The following is a 17,790-nucleotide window of genomic DNA, read 5'->3' as shown; positions in this document are numbered from 1 at the left end:
ACGCTTGGTGATCAGAGAGGGATGTGGCCAAGCGGATGGGCTGGTGCAAGTTTCAGGAGGTTTTTAAAAACAAGGGGGATGAAGTGGATCTGGAGGGGCCAGGGGGAGCTAGCCGAGAAGTTTGGGGTGGGGGTGACTGAAGGAGGCCGACTGGAGCTTACAGAACAGTAATTCAGGGAGATAATGGCAGCTTGGACTGGATTTGCTTTTTTAGTGACCGGGGCTTGCTGGGAAGGTTCGTGCTGTAGCCAACAGCCCCCAGCTTTGCCTGCCCCAGTGCTGCCGATACCCCCGCTGCACCGGATGGGGAGCAGAGATCACTGACACCCCAGCCCAGCAGCCACACGCCTGGCTGGCAGCTCATCCTGGGGGCTGCGGCGGAGCTGGCTTGCGACACCAGGCACTCTAGTCTCTCCGGTTCATGAGGAGCTCGTTGCTTTCCCCACGCTGCACTGGGCAGACTCTCCCTTGAAGCAGCCAGTTCAGAGCTGGGGTTGAGCAACTGGGAGGGCAGGGGGGAATAAAAATATGTTTTTCCTTCCACCAGCAACGAGTTCAACCTTTCTGAGAAGCAGCACCAGAAATGTGTACAGAGACCAGGCACCCCGGGGGCTTTAGGAAGCATCATTAATCCATCACTTGAAAGCAGAAAGACACTACGGCCAAGGGGGAAGAAGGGCAGGGTTCACCCCTATAAGTGGCTAGGTATTTTTCTGACACCTGTTTAAAAATAAATGACTCCCCAGCTTCCCACCTGCCCTGCAGCGAGAAATGCATTTCTTAAGCCCATTGATGGGCGGGGGCACCAGCGTTAGAAGCAGCCGTAGGTCAGACTGAAAGCGAAGCACCTGTCAAGGCGGGATTGGGTGCCTTCTCTCACGAGCACACGGGCGCTGGAGAAGCTCGTGGGTTGGGAAGGAAGTGGCATCTATTGGGTTAAAGCGCAGGGCAGCGAGCATTATCCAATTAGATGCTAACACCGTCAGACCCAGACTGCAAACTCTGAGGGAGGAACCATCTTTGTTCTGGGTCTGTACAGCGCCGAGCACAATGAAGTCCCGATCCACCACTGGCATTCCTAGGCATTCCTGCAATACACAACCAACCTCAAAACACACAGGGCCCACGCCTGCCTTTCTGCCACGCCAGGAGTCCTGACTCCCAAGCCCTGCCCTCACCTCTAGGGCACACTGCTTCTCAACCCAGGGGCAAGTTTGGATAGGAATATTTCGTTCAGACCAGCTAGGAAAGGCGCTGCAGAAGGCTTGGTTTGTGGCAGAAGGAACTGGAACCGGGCCTGGTTCTCAGCTACACGAACACAGATTGCACGGGAGAGTTAGAGGAGCCCTGGTACCCAGACAGCGCCATGATGGGCACCCTAAAGATACCCAAAGAAGAGAAAATATTGTTAGATGTATTATTCTGTGCTACAATTTAAAAATTCGTATTTGAAAAGCAGCTGTCCAGGGTAGTAAAACAAAGCCAACTGCTCTGGGTTAGTCTCCCAGCATTTCACAGGGCCCAAGAGACGCAGAAAAACATTCCAAATTAAACCAAGACATCTCTCCTCTTCAGCGATGAGCCACACTAGGGGTTATCAAAACTCGATTTATTCCAAATGTTAAAAGTTTACAGTTTCCTGCCTCTCTTCCCCACTCACCCTGCAAAATATTTTTAAATTCTTTTTTCCTAAAAAAAAAAAAAAAAAAACAAAAAAAATCCAAAATTATTATATGAGCCATTGTACAATTTCCCTGTTCCCTCCCTGATATTGCTATAACTTAACATATAAAACAGTTCTTTGCAGAACCGCGGTTCTTATTCAAGGTGTTTGGAATGCAGCTGCAGAAGACAGAGTGGGAGAGGGGTAGATGGCCTAGCTAATTAGACACACACACAATCATCCAAAGTACTAAATCAGGCTGGTTACTTTGAGTGATCTAATGCATAGTTGGAATTGGTTTCTCTTCCTCCTCTTCAAGGCCAATGTAGCAAATTAAAACCCTAACTGGGGGGAGGGGAGGGCACAAAAGAGTACAAACAAAAAGCCAACAACAAAACCGTTCTCTTGCTGAAAGTCTCCAAAGCCGATGGATACAGGGAGTGAAGACCGGCCGCTGCAATTCTAAAAGCAGGTGGGCACAAGAGGGAGTTCAGCGATGTGAAACCATGCCTCTTCCTAGCTTCTGTCTGCATCCGCTAGGGAAATGGAACGATTTGACTAGACAAATGATTTGCTCAAAACTTCACGCACCTGCAGGATTTAGTCTAAGACAATGTATTCAAATGCAAGCGTCCGGGGTTGCTCTTCGAAAGTGGTCTGATTTGCAAAGGTCTTGAGCGCTCCCAACTTCCAAGGGAACTCCAGATCGCTCAGCATTTTGCAGCTAAAACCGAGGCCAGCTACTTAAGAACTTAAACAAGGATTTCAGAGACTGACTTCAGAGACTCCCGGCTGAGGAGTTGGGCCTGAGTCACAGTTCAGGTGACATTAGAAAACCTCCCAAGAGAGACCAGAACACTTCCTCCCACCCATCTGCCCTACACCCCTCCCCAGGTTAGATCCTCTGTCTCCGGACCTTACGCTGCTCTGAGAGGCACGTCCGCTGTGATCACACCGGCTAGCAAATCATGCAAGCAGAGGGAAGGAGCTGGGGGACGGATGGCCGGCCTCGGATATCTACAGTAAAAAGAGACTCGGCCAACAGATACATAAAAGTGACTCAAATCACACGAGGCCCGCGGGAGAGCGCTAAGGAAATGGGAGGAGGGGAAGACAGGGACTGGGGGATTTGGCTTTCGGGTGCTGTGGCCTTAAAAAGTTTGAGACACCCAAGTCCTGTTGCGTATAAAGGGGAATGCCAGCGTGGCTGGGCCCGGAATTGTTTAAAATGGTGGGGAACCCACTTTGCCATCACGCTGGTAAATCAGCTTCGGGGGTGACCAAGCGGGGAGGAGGAGGAAAAAGAGGAGGAGGAAGTGAGCCCTGAACACACCAGCAAAGCCGCACGCTTCCAGAGGGGAAAGGTGTCTCTGAAAAGCCACACTCCAGCCATGCAGACTCTGCCCCTGGGATTAGAGTAAGAGGCAGCTGGTGTCAGTTGGGGGGCTTCCCCCCACAACTCTGTAGACAAATCAGAAGGTCTCAGGAAACTACCAGAGGCCAGTCTCCCAAACCCCACCCCTGAGCCACTGGGGGGGAGGGGGGGGGCGTCCCCAGCGTTACTGCTGCACAATGCTTCATCATCAACTCTGCTCCTTTTCTCTGGCCAGCAAGACGGTGTGCTGCCCCCCACTGGACACAGACAGGACGACGCGATTCTCCAGCTGCTTGCCAGTCATCTCCACGGGGCTCCAGACGTCGTCCTCTTCCCCTGTGCCCAGCTGGTAGTTGGTGCCCATGCCCCAAGCAAACGCTCGCCCTGAAGACAGACAAGGACAGGCGCTGATTGCCCACCCAACGCTGGAGGCCGTGCTGCGTGCCCGTAGCACGGACAGATCCGAGCGGGTTCCTGGGGCGAGGAGGGGAAGTGGCTTTCGAACCCAGCACTTGGGCGCGGGCAGAGTGTTAGCTTCCTGTGAGCACTCGTGTTGCCAGGACTCAGCCCCACGGAGGCTCCAGAGAACGGCGAGGCCGAGACTCCAGATTAATACTGGCTTTTCTTCACATGAAGGCTCCATTCATAAAGGGTAACTAAGTGAACCAGAGGTGGTTTCATATGTGGTTAATCAATTGCTGGGGGGATCCAATAGGCGGCTTGGAGCCACTTCTAACACCCAGTGCACATGTCCAGTTTCCCCACTGACCCTTTATAAACAGCGCCTTCACAGAAAGATATTTTTGCAGCGTTTGCCCAGCTCGAACTGCGTGCAAACGGCATGCAGCGCCAGGGTGCCCGCCACCCACCACCAGGGGCTGTTCTGCAGGGGGACTGGATTAGTAACAGGATATGGAGTCTTTCCCCTCTAGGTCGGTGGTTCTAATCCAGGCCAGGCAGGGACAGGGTTGTTATTAACCTTGTTGGCTGACGGCTGGGGAGCCAGGGGTACGTAGCAATTCGACTGTCTCAGTCTCAGCTCCCCGCATACTGGTGTCTATCCTGCAAAGATCTGCCTTGTCCACCCTCAGCACGATGGGTCAGGATTGCGTGGGTCTCTTCCCCCCCCACTTCTCCTGGGGGTCTGTGGATCAAGGCTCGGGCCCAGCGGGCGGGTGGGAAAGCCCATAGCTTCCCTGGCTTGAGGATTTTAGCCTGGGGGGCTGTCACAGCCCATCGCTGCTTGCCAGCCAGGTAGGGACAGGTATTAGCTGCATTCCTGGCATCCGAACGGAGGCGCTAACTGACTAGGCTCCATAGTCACGTGTTACTCACAGAGCCACCCCCCGCCCCCCCCAACCCCCTCCACTTACCTTCCTGGGTAACAGCATAGCCAACAGACGCCCCGCAGGCGATGGAGGAGACGCTTGGCAGCTCCGGGATGGGGGTGGGCATGCTCTTCTCTTCTGCCCCTTCTCCAAGCCCTAACCGGCCGTACTCTGCCCTGCCCAGGCTGTAGGCTTTCCCTGGCACAGGCGGGACACGCAAAAGACACGTTACTCCTCGGGAGCCAAGACCACCCCGGATGCATAGAATTTACATCACTCGGGTACCTACCGTGGTCACCCCACATATGTCCGGCCCCCTGCCAGTCAGATCTGGCTAATCTCAGGCATTATTCCTTCCCCGAATTGCCCCGTGTGGAACCCAGCAGCCTGCAGACCGCTCCAGATCAGCAGCGTGCAAACTGAGCCATGGTGAGAGGACACAAGATGGAGACCGACACCCCCTTAGATGTCAGGGTCCAAAGCCAAGAAGTTGCTCCTGATTCCCGTATTTGCTCAGCACCGTCCCATCCCCACTGCCTGCTACGGAGAGATGAGCTGCGTTCTTGGGACATGTGCAACCGGAGTTAGCAGGAGGACTTCAGTCTTTGCTTGCGCTGAACCTGGTCTTTTAGGGAAGGCCAAGGGCATGAAGCACTTTGGGGCGGGGGGAGAAGGGTCTGTGTGTCTGTATGGGCCTCACAAGCCCCCCATCAAGCTTCTTGCTCTGACACACACATCCAGCCAAGCCAAGGCCCTCCTGCACTAGGAGCAGTTACTTATTTCTGGTTATTAGCAGCATCCATGAGCCTTTTGTGATTCTGTATGTAATGCAATCAACGTTGGGACTGCAGCATGGTGTCCTCTCATTTACCAGAGAGGTAGCGTGGTCTAGTGGATAGTGCACTGAACTGGCACTCTGGAGACCCGGGCTCTATTCCTGGTGACCTGGGCAAGTCCCCCAACCCCCTCCATCCCTCAGTTTCCCCACCTGTAAAATCGGGATAAGGACACTGACCTCCTTTGTAAAGCACTTGAGAGCTACGGGTGAAAAGTGTGACAGAAAAGCCAGGTGTGATTCCCACAACCTTGCTAGGCAAGAGACCAAAAAGTCCCCTTCACCATGGACTATGCTGAACATCCCAGCGGCAGCCACAACCCACGTACCAGCTCAGCACAGAGCTGCCCACGACCTCATGAATGCCAAGGATCTTAGGCTCAACCGTCACCCCAATCCCAGTGCCCTGGCGCTGGGAGACAGCGGCCCAAAACCAAAGAACTGCGGACCCCTGCCCCACTTTGGTTCACAAGCAGCTGCCCCACTCACCTTCCGAGTCCATGCACACCGTGTGGTGCTGGCCGCCCGAAAACCCCACCCAGGACTTGGTGGAGTTCTTGAAGGATGTCAGATTCTGGGGAGCAAAGCAGGGCTCGGTGTCCTGCGTCCCTGCAAGGGGGGACAACGAAAGCCAAGGAAGTCAGAGACAGGTGAGCAGACACCCCGCCCGCAGCCGGCAGGTCACCCCCAAGCCCGCTGCAGGAGAACGGACGCACTACACCACGAGACTTAATCCACGGTGCTTAGCCTGGACGGGGACCATCAGGAGACAATCCAAGAATGTCCCACCTGTTCTGTATCCTGCAGCCGTTATTAAATGCACAGGCCCTGTGCCATGCAAAACCTCTGCTAAAACCAGTGGGCTTTTAGGGTACACCTGGGAGGAAGGGGGTGCTTGACAAGAGCCTGGTACAGTAAGAAATCCCCAGAGAGAGTCACCTGCATTGCTTCCAAATACGTGCTCCTGGAGGTCCGAGAAGCTGAGAGCATCGGTGCCCAGATATGGGAACAGGCCACGTGTGGAGTTAGCAGCGCCGGAAGGAGCCTTCTCATCTACCCCAACTGTGCCATGAAGCCCGGCTTCCTACCATGTCAGGGAGCAGGATGCAAGCAGGCCCCTTGCTTTAATGGCACCTTTCTTCTGCCACCGGGACCGACCACGCACGGACGGGACAGAGCATTTAGCAGGGCACAGGACCTACCAACGTTGTGGGAGGGCCCGGCCTCCAACATCTTCTCGCATTGAATTCAATGGGAGCCGTGGGACAGCCCGAAAATTCAGCACTTTCTCAATGGACAAGTCCCTCTGAGGCGAGAAAGACCACCCGGCCCCTCTGCGGTCAGGGGCAGGGACACAGCCCACAGGGGAGCTATTAAAGATCCCAGCAGCCTGGCCACACCCGGACACTTTGGAAAGCATTACACAAAGCCAGAGCAGTGAGCACACCCAGCTTGCTGGGGCCCAGCTAGATAGTTTGGCGTTTTCCTTCATTAGCCAATTATGCTCGATTCAGTGCTTGAACAGCGGGGGCAGAGAGGAAGGCTGGTCCGTGGTCAAGGCGCTGGATGGGCTCAGGAGGCCTGGATTCTTTCCCCAGCTGTGCTACACACTCCCCATGCGTGACCTTGGGCAAGTCACTTCGTCTCTCTGCACCCCACTTCCCGCTCGGTGAGACACCACTCCCTTTCTCCCCTCCGCCCCAGGCGTCTACCTGGAGATTCTCTCACTCTGGTACACGTACAGCGCCTAGCGCGGAACACAGACAACACCTCACCCAGCTGGTGGTAGTTCGAGAGGCCGAAGCCGTAAACGTGGCCCTCCTGGGTGACGGCGAAGGTGAAGTACGCCCCGCAGAAGGCGTCCTGGAAGCGCACCCGGCCCTTGCCACTTCTCCCCTTGAGAGGGACACGCTGAGGCACGAGCAGTCGTTCTACACGGGAGACGAGAGAGCAGGCTGCAGCGAGGAGAGTCAGGGACAGGTGCCCTCCCCACAGACACATCTTTGGGGGGGGGGACAAGCCTGGCTGGCCTTTCAAGTGCTTCAGTCAGTCAAGCACAGTGTCACTCCAAGCTGGACAGTGCCCCCTCTTGGGGCCTTAGTCTCCTGGCACTCTGTGGGGTGGAAGTCCCCCCACAGGCTCATCCGTCAGCACCCAGCCCTCCTTTGCCCCACACCAGGGATCTGGAGACTGAACAACTCAAGCCGCTTGTCTAAAAAGAAACTTGGTAGCCCTCGCGGAGCCAGCACGGGGCTGCCCAACACCCTCTCCTCGCCGACAGAGGAGTCAGCTGGTATAAGAGAGACTTGCCCACGTGTCCTGCCCTCCGGCAGCGCTGCAAACCCACCCCCCTGCCTCTGATCTATCCTGTTTCATTGCCACCAAAGAGTCACTCAGCCAGCCCCCGGCAGGACAGGGCTGCCATCGAACCAGCTCATCTCCCCAGCTCGGGGCCGAGCGTGCCCACCTGTTGGGGGGGTGTAGCTCCCGGGGCAGGAGGAATCACCACCAACAGCACGTGCCAGGGAGCTTAGCTCCGGCAAAAGCAGCCAGCTTGGCACCCTGGAGACTGCAGTCCAGCCAGCTTCTGCGCCTCCCTACTCAGCAAGCCCATGTCCCAGCCTGGCTCGGGGAGGACATCAGTGTCTATAACCCCCTTAGCCCATAGTGTCCCAGCAGGCACTGGCTCAAGGGGCCACACCAGCGCGTATCCCCCTCGCGGCATCAAGAGCAACTCACGTAAGCCTTTCCTTCCTCCCCGGTTGGCAAAGAGCTCCGGCACCCTTCCCAGCTGGCCCTGCTCGCCACAACCACATGTGTACAGGTCCCCGTCCACAGTCAGCAGCACTAAGTGATCGTTCCCTGCGGGGACGGAGAAAGGGCTAGCACCAGCCTTGGGACGCCGATCCCCGTGCTGCGTGCCCGCCCCTGGTACCCCTCCCCGGGGCCAGCAGCACGGCTGGGTAACACTGGGAGATTGCCGGAGAACAAGCCTCGCACGTCGAGTCCCACACTAAAGCCTTGAGCGTTTAAGTCCCATGTTAAAGCATACCAAGTATGAACTTGGTAAGAGCCCCAGGAGTTTTACGCCCTGCACTAACCCTGGACCAGCAAGAGGACAGTTTCTATTGGCATCTAATGCTAACTCCCTGTGTTATTTGCTCCCTTACCAACCACGAGCACCAAGCCACCTCTCCCATCTGACCCCAACCCACACATGGACATCAGCTGAGTCCTAACCACCCCCAAAACGGTGGCACAGGAAACATTACGACTAGAGTCACTGATGACTCCCCATCTACACCATGGAAAAGTCCCTTACCTGCCCTGCCTCCGTTTCCCCACCCACGAGAGGGACAATACTCCTACTCCGCAAGGATTCGTTAGTTCACATTTGCAAAGAACTTGCAGAGAGACTGCACCGAGAACCTATTATTATTAACGGCCAGTCAGGGGTAAGACAGGCGGCGTGCACTGGGCTGGCGGAGGGGAGGGAACGGCCTTCTGCAGCTGGTAGAAAAAGATCAACTAATCCGGTTTATTCTGGGCCTGATTTTGTCACGGCTGCTGGAGCAGGGTTAGCGGCTTGTCCGTCAGCCTGAGTCACCTGCGCACCGAGCCCTCGCTCACCTGAGACTATTTTAAGGACAGGCACATCTAGCTGCAGTCGCACCGGAAGGGCACTCTTCTTCATGGGCTCCAGCAAACCGATGACTCCATTGTTATCCTGGACGGAGAGAGAGACGTTTAGTGGCAAAGCCCGGGAAGACGCAGAAGAGCTCCCCGAGCCAGCACAGCTCGCATACCCGGAAAGAGCCCCAGAGGAAGACCCTGCCGTCCTCCGTCAGCGCTGCTGTGTGACTATCGCCGGCAGACACCTGCACCACCTTCTCCTGCAGCTCCACCAGCCCCGGGGTGGTCTCTGAGCCCTCCTCGGAGGTGTCGCGTCCCAGGGCACCTTCGTCGTTGCAGCCAAAGGAGTAGATCTGGAAATGGAAACATCTCACGGTGGGAAAGGGGCCCAGAGCAAGGAGGACAAAGCCAGTGCAGGAGAACCCACCTGGCTCTAATGACCACACGCGTAGAGCAGCTGGCAGGGAGCTCAGCCGCCAGCTCCCAGCTGAGGGGGATGCGTTAGTCTCAGAAGCCGCAGTTGGAGGGTGAGGGAGGTCGCCCCTTTCATCTCAAAGCACTTTAAAAGTTAGAGGCTTACAAGGTCAAGGAAACAGTCACTGCTGGCGGGAGGAAGTCAACACACCGCGGCGTACTGGTGAGGAAGGGGGAACTCTGGGCAAGGACTCGGGGCAAGCGCCCCCTCTCCTGGAAGGTATTAGGAGACCTTTAAATGTCCCTGCTGGGCAGAAAGACCATGTGGTTTCCAAGATCTCACACAAGAGGATCTGCCTGGGGAGCACAGAGACAACTCTCTCTTGATGCTCTCTGAACCCGAGGACTAGATGACCTCCTGAGGTCCCTTCCAACCCTGATATTCTATGATTCTATGATCACAGAGCCGTCCCATGGCGCTGCTTACCACCGGGCCAGATACAGTACAACGTTAACAGCTGGAGTCATACAGCGGCAGGTTCCCCCTACACGATTCATTTCAAACCCAGGAATTTTACCAACTCACAGCTCCCTCGCTGCATGCCACAATCTGCTGCTCAGAGCGAGGGACCCCAGGACAGCCCCCTCCCGACACTCTAAGCGTCCAGGCTCTGACCAGAAGCTATGGAAGGTCAGAAGGCTGCAGAGTGAGATCATGGTAACGTGCTGGCCCTTTAATCAGAGAGACTCCGGAGCAAGGAACCTGTTTGGGGGGCAGGTTCCAAAGGGTTTTGACCCATTGCACAAGAACAGTAATTAAGACTGCGCTTTCAGTCCAACATCTCAGTCAATCTGTTCAACGAGTCACCCAAATGAGCGCCCCCTCCCCCCATTCGATTTCATGTCCTCACTCCTTTCCCGCAATCAGACTCGGATAAAGGTGCCGCAGACTCACTTTGCCCGTCTCGCTAAGGCAGACGGTGTGCATTCCCCCTGCTTCTGCCTGGACGATCTTCTCGGGCAGCTGCACCAGGGCTGGCCTCTTCCTTTCCATCACATCCTCTCCCAGGCCCAGCTGCCCAACGTCCCCCTGTCCCAGTGTCAGCACCAGTCCAGGCTCTGTCCGGTGTGATGAATGGCAGACTGGAGCACAGGAGACAGAGGGGGAAAACACTTGATAAGCAAGAGGCCAGATTCATGCTCATGCAATATCACGGCAGTCAAGACGTCCTTCCCAAAGCTCCCAGAACAAGGGGCTGGCTCAGCAACAGACAGCTATCGTGCTGGCCTTACCATTGCAACCTGCCTGAGCTCATGAGACCGACAGCCCCTCGCACGAACCCCACGGGAGGGTTCATATTTAAGCAGCAGCATGTCTGGACTCCTGGGGTTCTCCTGCATCTGACTCACCGAAAGACCTCGGGCAAGTCAGCCCACGCCCTGCCTTGCTTCAGAGTCACCATCCATACAATGGGAATACAACTCCCCCTCCTCAAAGAAGGGTGGAAGGATTCAGAGCAAGCTGCTTGCAGATCCTTGGGGGGCAGGGGCTCTAGAAGTGCTTGGCGTCTTTGTTATTTAGTCCAGAGTTTCTCAACCTCTTCGGGCTGGCCACAGCTTATATTACATCAACATTTTGACACAACTCTCCCCCCCCCGGCTTACATCTACTATTAAAGCGAGAGTCAAAAAAAAGCCCTAGCAATGTTAAGCCTGTATCGTTTCTTGGCGTGTGAAGGAGGTGTCGACAGAGAAGACTTGACTTTGAAGAGAAAGGCTGAGTGGGGAGTGAAATTATCTTTGCGCTGGATTGTAATTTAGTCTATCGCATGCCTGAATGCAGTAAAAAAAATAAAAGCCGTTCACATGTGGTTGGAGTGAGGAGTAAAGAAACCTGTCACTTTGGGGCAGTATCACCCAGCGTTCTCGGAGGTCCTCAGCGTCCTCCACACAAACTGAACTAACCAACTCGAAAGCAACATAACCTTTAATCGCAGCCTCCCAAGGCACAGCCAGAAGACCCTTCTCGTCCACAGAAACCTCCCAAGCATGAATTGAAAATGGGACCTTTTAAAAAAAAAAAAATTAAAGTCTCCCGGCGTAAAGCAGAATTGCAAAGCACGAACTGCACCCTCGCCATCTTCCCCTGTTGTTAACCGCACGCACAGTACAAACCAGAAGACAACCCAAGGTGTGCAGGGAGTCAAGCTCCGGGAAAAGGGCAATTTGCAGTACTGCACGCTTCTGGAAGATGCCATTTCTGATGCTGACTGGCAGCGAACACCCATTGAATGATAGGGAGCAATCAGAACCAGAAAAACTGCAGAACCGGGAGAGGAAAAGTCACTTTGGCCTTGTTCCCGATGGGATTTGCCCTAGTTGCAGCCATTGGTGTCCAGCAAAATGACACAGCTGCATCTGTTCAAACTCTAGTGTAGACAGACAAAGCCATGATCTACATCCATGGAGCAGTGATCCGGGTTCCACGCGGGGATAAACTGTACTGGTGCATATTGTGGCTTGAAACTGTCTACACTAGAGGTCGAACCAGTGCGGACACAGCGATGGCTGAAATTCTGGGCAAATCCTCATTGTAGACAAGGCCAAGAATTGTCAGACTGGATCAGACCTGTGGTCCATCTAGGCCAGCACCCTGTCTCTCACACCAGCCAGCCTCAACGTTTCAGAGGAAGGTGCAAAACCCTGAAAAAAGCCACTTTACCTTTAATCTTCTTCCTCTCGGGAGACCCTTCTTCTGGTGTCGGGCTCTTCTTTGCAGCACGCTTTCCCGGCATATTGCTATAGAGCTAAATAATTGAAAACACTCCACATTAAGACATGCACTAACCCAGAGTCTGGGAGAAAAGCAGGAAAATTGCAAAGCACAAGCTTTTAAAGGGACACTGTCAAGTTCTCCCCAGTCCTCTCTTTGCTAAATCACTGACACTGGAGTTTTGCAAGAGGCCTCTGGGAGATGAAAGTGAAGTGGGAGTTGGGTGTCTAATTACCTTAGCCCACTGTGAAAATCCCACTGTTACACTAAAACCACCTGGAATTTTTAGAATCTAATTTACTTTTCTCCATTCTACCCACTAATCCATCTCGGATGCAATTGTGAATTCCCAGAAAGTCAAAGCCCCCAACTGTTTCATGGCTCTATTTCCCAGAAACACTGCTTTCCGGTCCCTTGCTACAGGAGAGGTCAGAGACAATTAGTCCTTAGTCCTAAAAATACCCATTAGCCCATTACAACAGTCCGTGACTTGTGAAATATTGACATCTGAAAGCGTAAGAGGAGGAAGACGATGTTAAAGAAACAAACAGCCCGCTACTTCAAGAGTCTACTTCTGCTTTCTAGAATCATATTTTTTGTTATAATTTTATGGCCTGATCCTACAACCCTATCTAAAATGAGTGCAATCAGTGGTTCTCAACCAGAGGTCCGGGGCCCCCTGGGGGGCCAAGAGAAGTTTTCTGGGGGTCCGCCAAAATGAACCAGAGAGCAGGGCCAGCATTAGATTCACTGGGGCCCAGGGCAGGAAGCCAAAGCCTAAACAACTTAGCTTTGTGGGGCCCCCTGTGCCGTGGGGCCCTAGGCAACTGCCGTGCTTGATAAGCCCTAACACCGGTCCTGGTTTTTAATCTACTGGATATGCAGAAAAACACTTGTAGCACAGGTGGGCTGTGGCGTTTTTGTAGCATGTTGGGGGGGGCCTCGGCCCAAAAAAGGTTGACAACCCCTGAGTGCGATAAGACACACACAAGCAAGGGCTGTAAGAGGGAATCACTGGACTTTAACACCTTAACAAAAGCTTAAAGTGACACTTCAGGATTTTAGGCCCAACATTTAGGGTGCACTTGACAAGTTTTCCAAAACTGTATTTTTACAAATTTTCACAAAAATATTTGCTTAAAGAGGCCCAGGCAGAGCTGACACCTCAAACATTAGTTCAATCCTTGAGGGGGCCATTTGGGGCAAAAATTGGGGATTGGTCCTGCTTTGAGCAGGGGGTTGGACTAGATGACCTCCTGAGGTCCCTTCCAACCCTGATATTCTATGATTCTATGATTGCAGTATTGTGCTAGCAGTAAGAAACTGACTAGAAATTCAAGTGAAAGTGGTTAGTCAGTTTTCATTGCCCAAGTTAAGCAAAAGGTAGAATGTAAACAATGAATAAAGGGGGAAAAGGAGATTCCGTTTTTCCAGTATTCTCGGTTTTAACAAAGTAAGATGTTATTAGAAATACAGGTGAAAAATAGAAGGTTTCAGTAATATAATCATTTTATGCTGCATCCCCTTTCATGTTTGTAAAGTGTTTTGAGACCCCCAAGTACAAGGTTATATGTGCAAAGCGATATCCTCCAAGACACCGGCATTGCAATACAATATAGCACAATTTTAGCTCACTTGGTGTCCTCCATGTAAAATTTGTTCTCAATTTTACTAACCTGGCTATACAAGTTCCATGCACCACAAAAATCATGCCACCCACTGCTGAAATGCAGCTATACCTGGGGTGGAGCATGGCCATAATGCTTTCTCCACAGTGACCAACATTTGAAAAAAATTGCACAAAAGGAAAGAGGTTCAGATGAGAAGGGAGAAATGCCCGAGTAATCCAAGCTTCAAAGGTGCAACCAGAAAGCGCAATGCAATGTGCAAACCCCTCCGAGCTTTGCCCACATGCGGCGTCATTGCTGGGTGACACCCTTAGGAGCAGGCGGGCGAGGGAGTGTCTTTTCCTGCACCTCACACACCTTGTCTGGCTAATATCCTGGGATCAACAAGGCCACAACAACCACCCCGCATCCAGCCCTGACAGCGCCACCCAGAGAATTACACGCCCCCCCGCGTCCCAACCTGCAACCCCCCCCCAGGAATTAAGGGCCTGATGGCCCCTCCTCCCCGGCACGCTCCCCTCTGCAGGGAGTCAGGACAGGTCGGCGCCCACTAGCCCCCCGCGCGCGGCCCTGCACGCTGGCAAGGCGCGCGAGCTGCCCCCCGCTGCCCCGGGGTTTGAAATTCCCGCGCTGGCCCGGGCCCTGCCTGTCGCACGCTGCCGCAGCGCCGCGCCGGAGGACGGGGGGAGGGGGCTGCGCGAGCGGCTCCCGGGGAACGTTCGGCGCGCGGCCGGGGGTGGGGGGCGCGCGCGCGGGCTGACACTCGGCGTTCCACGCGTGGAACCTTCGGACACAGCCGCGCGGCGGCCACGTGGGGCCGGCCCAGGCCTCGGCCCCCCCACCGGGGAGGGGGAGCCTGAGACCCAGGGGGCGGGGATCGGTGCACCCCGCAGCCCGGAGCCTCGCTTCCACCCTGGCTACCCCGGGCCGGGTGGGGGACGGGAAGCGGCACCGGGGCTCTCACCTCCCTGCTGCTCCGCCACCCCGGCTGGCCCGCTCGGTCCTCTGCGCGCCCCCCCACCCCCCTGCAGCCGGAGCATGCGCGAGGAGAGCCCCAGCGCCTGCCGGCCTCCTGGGCGAGCGACAGAAATTGGTGCTAGCGACCCCTGCTGGCCACTGCGCGGAAAAGCCCCGGGGAGGGAGCTGGAAACCCCAGGAGAGGGGAGAAGTCGCGGTGAATTGGGGCCAGGGCAAGGGGGCCGTGCGTGGTGCAAGGTGCGCGCTAACGGGGCCGGTCCTGCCCGCGCTCACCCCCGGCTGCAGCGTTGGGGGTCGGAGGCAATGTCAGTGGGACTCCTCGGCGTAGGCAGCTTTGCAGGGTCTGGCGTTGTGTGCCCCCAATTCTGCAACTGGACCGGCAGACGGACCTCGCTGGAGACCCGCAGACAGACCCGAAGGTCCGCCCCAGCGGCGGGAGCTGCTTTGTGCAGATGCAATTGCAGCAGCGCGCAAATTCTGCGCACACGCTTAACTTTAGGCTCCAGCCCCTGAACTCCACGGGACTCATCGCACACATGGCATGAAGCACATGCCCAAGTGCTTACAGGGTGCACTGTGCACGTAACCAGTAACCGCACCTCTACTGCAAAGAACGGACATTATTCAAAGGCATATACTTTAAGAATTCAATTTTTGCGCCCTTGTTTTGCTTGTCAGATGTTTACCATTCTGTAACTTCTAATCAATGCCATTTGCCCAAGCCCAACGCCGCAGTCCCCAGGGCCCAAACACGGAAAAGGGACATCTCTTTTTTTTTTTTTTAAATTGGAAACATTTACATTATTTTTATCATTCACAGAAATATGTAGAAATATGAACTAGTCCGCAAAACTGCCTTCTCTTGGCCCCAGTTTACTGAGAGGAAATTGGGCTATGGCGAGGTTAGATGGTGTCCCAACTCTGCTGTTAATGGCAGATCCATGAGGCAATTCCTGTTTCCTAACTCAGTGTTTTGTTCACTAGACCCGACTGCTTCCTTTGAGGCAAGAATGGAGCGTCTTACTATACTAATGCATTGTTTACACACTACAGGTTTGCAATGCCTGTGACTATCTATGCTTTAGGTTGGCTACAAGCAGCAATTATGATCGGTAGGCTTTAGGGTTGACTCAGTTGCTTCTTTTAGGACAAGTTCCTGTTCATTTGTTGCTTACGGATGACACAAGGGGAACAGCATGTTTCCTTCCCTCTCCACACCTTATGCAGAGCACACACTTATCCTTAGTAGCTCAGGAAGTCACACATGTAACTTTCCTTGCATAATGGGTGCCCTGTGTAACATCTTGCTGTGACAGTCACTCACATTAAAAAGTCATCTCCTTTACTATCCTGGTGCAAGACAAACTATAACCCTATCCCTGCACTGAGATCTTACAGCATAAAAATGGCATCTTTGAGGAAATCACAGTAATTTGGCTTATCATAGCCCATTTCTTTCCTAATCCTGTATAACAGTATTTTCCTGTCCGGATGGGGAAGAGGAAAGATGTGAAACAATTAGTGTAAGCATTTATTTCACAAGTGTTTGGGGTAACCTGTTCCCCAGTTTTTGTGGCACAGCCTTACACTCCCCACAGCAAGCATTGCAATTGCCGGGCGAGTTCCCTTAAGGCTGTAAAATGTAGACCTGCACTGACAGCTTTTGTATGGAGTGGACTGATGCCTAGTGCTCAGAGTTGAAAACCACTTGGTCTAAACTGGTCATGAATACATTTAGGCTGGAAATTAAGATGTCCAACCATCGGAGGAGTGAGGTTCTGCAGCAGCCTTCTAATAGAAGTGGAGCAAACAGCCTAACTAGTTTTAAGATAGATCTTGATAAAGTTATTAAAGGGATTATGACAGGACAAGGACTGAACTCAGTGACCCAGGAGATTCCTTCCAATCCCATGTTCCCGAGTCAAAATTCCTACCCCCTGTTGATTACTGTGATATTGGCCAGTCATTTCTATGTCTCACTTCCCCCTAGTTCCGAAAATACGGGAACTACACACCAGTCTCACAGGAGTGTTGTGAGGATTAACTAACTCTCGTAAAATGCCTTGAGGCCTTTGGTAAGCAATAGAACAGCCCAAAGTCATATTAGTCATAATTCAATAGAAACGCAATATGTTCTAAAACTCAGCACAGAGGCTGTAGCAAGGATTGTCCAAACAGGTGTTCAGGCAACATGGCTCCATAACCTATTACACACATTTCACTGCAGAGCTGAGTCATGCTTCACTTTAGGGCCGTGTTCGCAGGTCTGTTGCAAAATGCCTTGCCTATTTAAAGGGAAGCCATTTTAATGCTCTGGCTGCACTGCAAATATTTAAGCATGATGCTACAATCTTCACATCTTCTAAGCAAATAAGAGCAGCATGTCAAATGTGTTAAGGAAGCACAATCTCGGACTAGGGCTTGGGCCTGTTTATGACATGATCAGACGCCTGCCTGCTTAAACACAGATTTTGTAATGTGGATTTGTCAGCACGGTTGAAAACCACTTTGCCCTATGTGATCTAAAGACAGCTACATGGCAGTGTGGAGAAAATATCGTGAGAAATGTTTCCTAGACTAGGCAGAGAAAACCAGCATAAATTGTGAGCCTTTTGGGGCAGAAATCATCTTTTTGGCCTGTTTTTGTACAGCACCTAGCGCCATGGGGGCCTGGTTCATAACTAGGGCATCTAGGCAGTATGGCGCTACAAATAGAAAATCATATGCATGGAAGGAAACAGGTTTTAGACAGCAATTTAAACATGAACACAATGAACCATGTAAAGCCTGCTGCACGGAAGTGGTCTTCAACTCTTTTCAGGTTTCTCCTGACAGTTCAGGTCCCCATGTAGTCAGGGCCTTTCAGCCATGGGTCCATCAGCTCCAAATCGGAGACAATCATAGTAGAGAACTTCCCCCCACTCTGCAGCTAACTTTTGAGAGCCTGACTCCATGGAACTGCTGTGCCCTGAAGGTTTAAAATACACATTGGTTGAGCTTTGTATTACTGCATTTGGATGCTGTCTCAAGCCTCATCCGCATTACACATTAGCTTGGTAGTGGGTACTTTTGAGACATCCAAAGGAACTAAAAGAACGCTCAGACCTACATTACCCTTGGTTCAAGCCAATGCTTTTAGGTTCCCTTCACCTTATAAAAGTCA

The 17,790-nt window shown here is 53.3% G+C and overlaps 1 protein-coding gene across 2 annotated transcripts in view; it reads right to left on the bottom strand.

Annotated features, from left to right (window-relative positions):
- Positions 1–1,626: 1,626 nt before the first annotated feature.
- RCC1 (regulator of chromosome condensation 1) overlaps positions 1,627–17,790 on the bottom strand; it is a 28,310-nt gene continuing 12,146 nt past the window's right edge. The window contains exons 1-10 of one of the 2 annotated variants that reach the window (XM_074934311.1): positions 14,614–14,684; positions 11,971–12,055; positions 10,204–10,391; positions 9,008–9,187; positions 8,832–8,928; positions 7,941–8,063; positions 6,977–7,132; positions 5,691–5,810; positions 4,412–4,564; positions 1,627–3,422 (exon numbers count right to left, since the gene is read on the bottom strand). In XM_074934311.1, coding sequence (XP_074790412.1) covers positions 3,247–3,422; positions 4,412–4,564; positions 5,691–5,810; positions 6,977–7,132; positions 7,941–8,063; positions 8,832–8,928; positions 9,008–9,187; positions 10,204–10,391; positions 11,971–12,043 — 1,266 coding nt within the window. In that variant the 5' untranslated portion in view covers positions 12,044–12,055; positions 14,614–14,684 and the 3' untranslated portion in view covers positions 1,627–3,246. Of the gene's footprint in view, positions 3,423–4,411; positions 4,565–5,690; positions 5,811–6,976; positions 7,133–7,940; positions 8,064–8,831; positions 8,929–9,007; positions 9,188–10,203; positions 10,392–11,970; positions 12,056–14,613; positions 14,685–17,790 lie in introns of those variants that run through there. The other variant, XM_074934312.1, reaches the window with a different exon arrangement.

This window comes from Natator depressus, chromosome 19 (genome assembly GCF_965152275.1).
Source record: "Natator depressus isolate rNatDep1 chromosome 19, rNatDep2.hap1, whole genome shotgun sequence".
NCBI classification, from domain to species: Eukaryota; Metazoa; Chordata; order Testudines; family Cheloniidae; genus Natator; species Natator depressus.
This window is presented reverse-complemented; position numbering and strand designations above follow the sequence as displayed.